Source organism: Sesamum indicum, linkage group LG3, assembly GCF_000512975.1.
Source record: "Sesamum indicum cultivar Zhongzhi No. 13 linkage group LG3, S_indicum_v1.0, whole genome shotgun sequence".
NCBI lineage: Eukaryota > Viridiplantae > Streptophyta > Magnoliopsida > Lamiales > Pedaliaceae > Sesamum > Sesamum indicum.
The window spans coordinates 3,748,691-3,752,146 of NC_026147.1; the positions used below are offsets into that span (position 1 = coordinate 3,748,691).

The 3,456-nt window shown below is 39.4% G+C and overlaps 1 protein-coding gene across 1 annotated transcript; it reads right to left on the reverse strand.

Moving 5' to 3' along the window:
- Window positions 607–2,265, reverse strand: LOC105157194 (UDP-glycosyltransferase 90A1-like). Its single transcript, XM_011073529.2, has one exon. It carries the CDS (start codon window positions 2,192–2,194, stop codon window positions 719–721), a length of 1,476 nt encoding a protein of 491 aa, XP_011071831.1. The 5' UTR covers window positions 2,195–2,265; the 3' UTR covers window positions 607–718.

The window sequence follows — 3,456 nt, forward strand, 5'->3', positions numbered from 1 at the left end:
AATCACATGATAAATATAATCACAATATAAATAATTTAATTTGAACCGTACAGCTTCGGACAAAAAAAATATTTTTCGAGGTTCAAAGTAAAATCCTTTTTATGAGACAATTAATGACTCCAGGTCAATTAATCGAACTTACAAATGATACGATAGTTGGTGCAAAATACGTTGTGCAGGTAGATGATTGAATATTTTTTAAAAAGATACCCTAACAACTACCTCATTTAACAGTTCATTGTAGGGGGAATTTATTAAAATATTTGTAATTTCAGGTGGAATATCTATAATTTTTTATATAACGAGAGAATATTTGTAATTAAATAAATTTTACTGAAAATTCTTGTAATTTGCTCTTTTTTAAAAATATAAGGGGCATGTGTCATTCAATTATATACTTAATGCACAGAACATTAAATATCACTTGAATAAGTTTTTTCTTTTATTCTGACTCCATATCAACAAAAGACAATATAATCGATTTCAGAGGATCCTAACAAATATGTGGATATTTACTCAATATGAATATCCACCTTTTGTATTTAATATATTATGTTAACTCAGATAAGTATAAGTATTTTCTACTTTATTTAATTTTAGGAATCGCATATGGTATGTAAAATGTTTTGACTAATATATAATTTATGTAAATTTTATTCATATAATATTTATATATTCAACAAAATGTAAAATATAATGTTATTTAGATATTTCTATTCTAAAACTGTGCATGTTGCCTCTTGTGATCGGAATCGAAACGCTGGCCATCAGGACAACACGCTGCACTCCCGCCAGAGGAAAATGTCTGTCTTTTCCGGGCAACCTCATCAATCAGCATATCCAACGTGCGAGTCGATGAACCGCCTTCTTTCACGGCATCGCACGCAGCGTCGCGGTACTCCTCCACCTTCTTCCGCACCTCCGCTCCTTTCTCAACGCCCATCATCAGCTCTCTCACCTTTCTCTCCACCTCCTCCGCAGCCACAAATCCCCGGACGGATCCGCTGCTCGGCATGATCCTCAGCCCCACGCAAGCTTCCTCCGCCACAAATCTTGCATTCATATGCTGCTCCGCCATGAACGGCAGCGCAAGAATGGGTACGCCGGCGCATATGCTCTCCATCACTGAGTTCCATCCGCAGTGGCTGAGAAACCCTTTTACTCCTTCGTGCCGGAGGATTTGTTGCTGATCGACCCAGTCTTTCACCACGATTCCTCTACTCTTCACCCTCTCTTCAAATTTCTGCAAGAATTCCAACCCTTTGGGCTTCAAAGTCCACAAGAAACTCACCTGAGATTGTTCCAATCCCGCAGCAATTTCTTGCAGTTGCTCCGCTGACACTTCTGCTTGAGTCCCGAAAGCAACGTACAAAACGGGTTCACCCTCAGCCAATTTTCCGTCCAGGAATTGTGTATAACTCGGCTTTTCCAGGGCCTGTGTCGGCGCCGCCGCCTCCATGCAGAGTGGGCCAACACACAGATTTTTTGGGCCAATTTTCTTGTTCCAATAATCAGCGTAACATTGTTCCAGCTCGTAGAAGCTGTTCACGATTATCCCGTGGCTCATCGCCGCCGCAGCCATCTGCTCCGCCATGAACTCCACATACGGGCCCGACGGCTCGATATCATTATACGGTGGGTCGAAGTCATTTCTTGTCAGCGTGAGCCCTGGAAAATCAGGCATGGAAAAGGGCTCATCCGGCGAATTCGTTCCTGCATGAGGCCTTTCCGTGACCAAGATCTGGTACATAGTAAATGAAAAATTTCCAATCCCGAAGAAAACAAACCTCGGAACATCAAATTTTTTAGCAGATTTTAAAGTCCACCCGAGAAACCCGTCAGAAATTATGCAGGAAACAGGAGGGTTAAGGGATTCGAGGGCCTGTTCGAAGCTTTCTTGCATGAGTTTCGTGGATTGGACAAAAGGGAGAAAACAGGCCATGGATGGCAATTTGTGAGTGTTCTCTACGCCGGGAGGGATGCCCTCTATGTTCTGAGGGAAAGGGAGTTCGATAACTGAGACATCGGTGTCCTGGAGACATGCATGGATTGGAGGGGAGTTTCCAGAGGTGGTGAAGATGGTGACGGCGGCGGATCGGCGGTGGAGGAGTCGGGCGAGGTAGAGGATAGGGATGGTGTGGCCTTGAGACATGAAAGGGAAGATGACAAAGTGTGGGCTTGGAAGAGAACCCATACTATTTTTCTTGCTCGATCGGTTTAATTTGCTTAGTGCGAGTGTCCTCTTTTATAGGTATAACAGACAGAAAATTCTAACAGAGACGGGTGCCCTGTTTGGTCTGCCGGTGGCCTTACCAATTGTCATTAATGACCATTGCAATAAGTGGAGTGGTGAGTGGCGGTGAGATGAGAGACGTAGTATCTTTTATTTTATTTAATGTTAAACATATGATATGTATAATTAATTTATGTCGTATATATTACTTAAAAAAATATTATATATAATGTCTGTATATTGAATGAAATAAAAAAATTCAATTTGAGACGAGGAACTACACAATATGAAAGCTACATCTTTATTGCAAATTGATTTTGCACCTCATATATATTGCAATTTGTATTAATGGAAATTGTGGATGGAAGAATATGATGTTTTACGGGTACAAAAAAAACACATGGAATTTTCTATTGTAAATTTTTTTCTATTTTTTATTTTATTTTAATATATATATCCACATATATAAAAATTACATTGATTATTTTATTTAAAATAAATTATATATATGGTGTATATATATATATATATACTAATTAGAATAAAGTTTGTAATTTGATTTAAAATAGGAAATTCAATTCCAACTATAAGATTTCATTCAAATTTTAGTTATACTGCACGGAAATCACGATTTTCTTCTAAAATTGAACAAACATAATAATAATTGACATCCAATATCTAGAAAATGACCCCTAAAAAAAGTACACTCAGTAATAAATGCTAGGGCGGAAACTACGAGTCGCACTTGACCATATATTCAAGAAGATTTTAATACATATCTAGATGTGACCAATATTATTTGGGATGAGAAGAAATCTGCTGCTGCATTGAATACGATAAGTCTGTGTTTTGCTACCAAGAGTCTGAGAAGTAACAGCAAGAATCACAAGTTGGGCAGCGGTTTTGGATTTTGAATTGCTGTGCTGTTTCAGCCAGGCCGCGATTCCAAACTAATTGCTATAGCAGAAGATTCTGTGTTTGAAAATCCAAGAACTTGAGGAATTTTGAAATAAGGGTTTTGCATGGGAGACGCGGCGCTGGGGAGCAAGACCACAGAAATTGGCTCCTCTCTGGATACAGACGATTGCTTTAGTAATATTGGGGATGGAGGTCGGATTCCTATGGATAAAAGAGAAGTCTTGATGATGGGGGGGGGGGGGGGGGGGGGGGGATAAATCGTATCTAGGGTTTGGCCAAGCGAACCCTAGCGATGACAATGAAGA

What these genes read in the sequence shown, in the direction of transcription:
- LOC105157194 (XM_011073529.2), bottom strand. Translation starts at nt 2,194, where the DNA reads ATGGGTTCTCTTCCAAGCCCACACTTTGTCATCTTCCCTTTCATGTCT.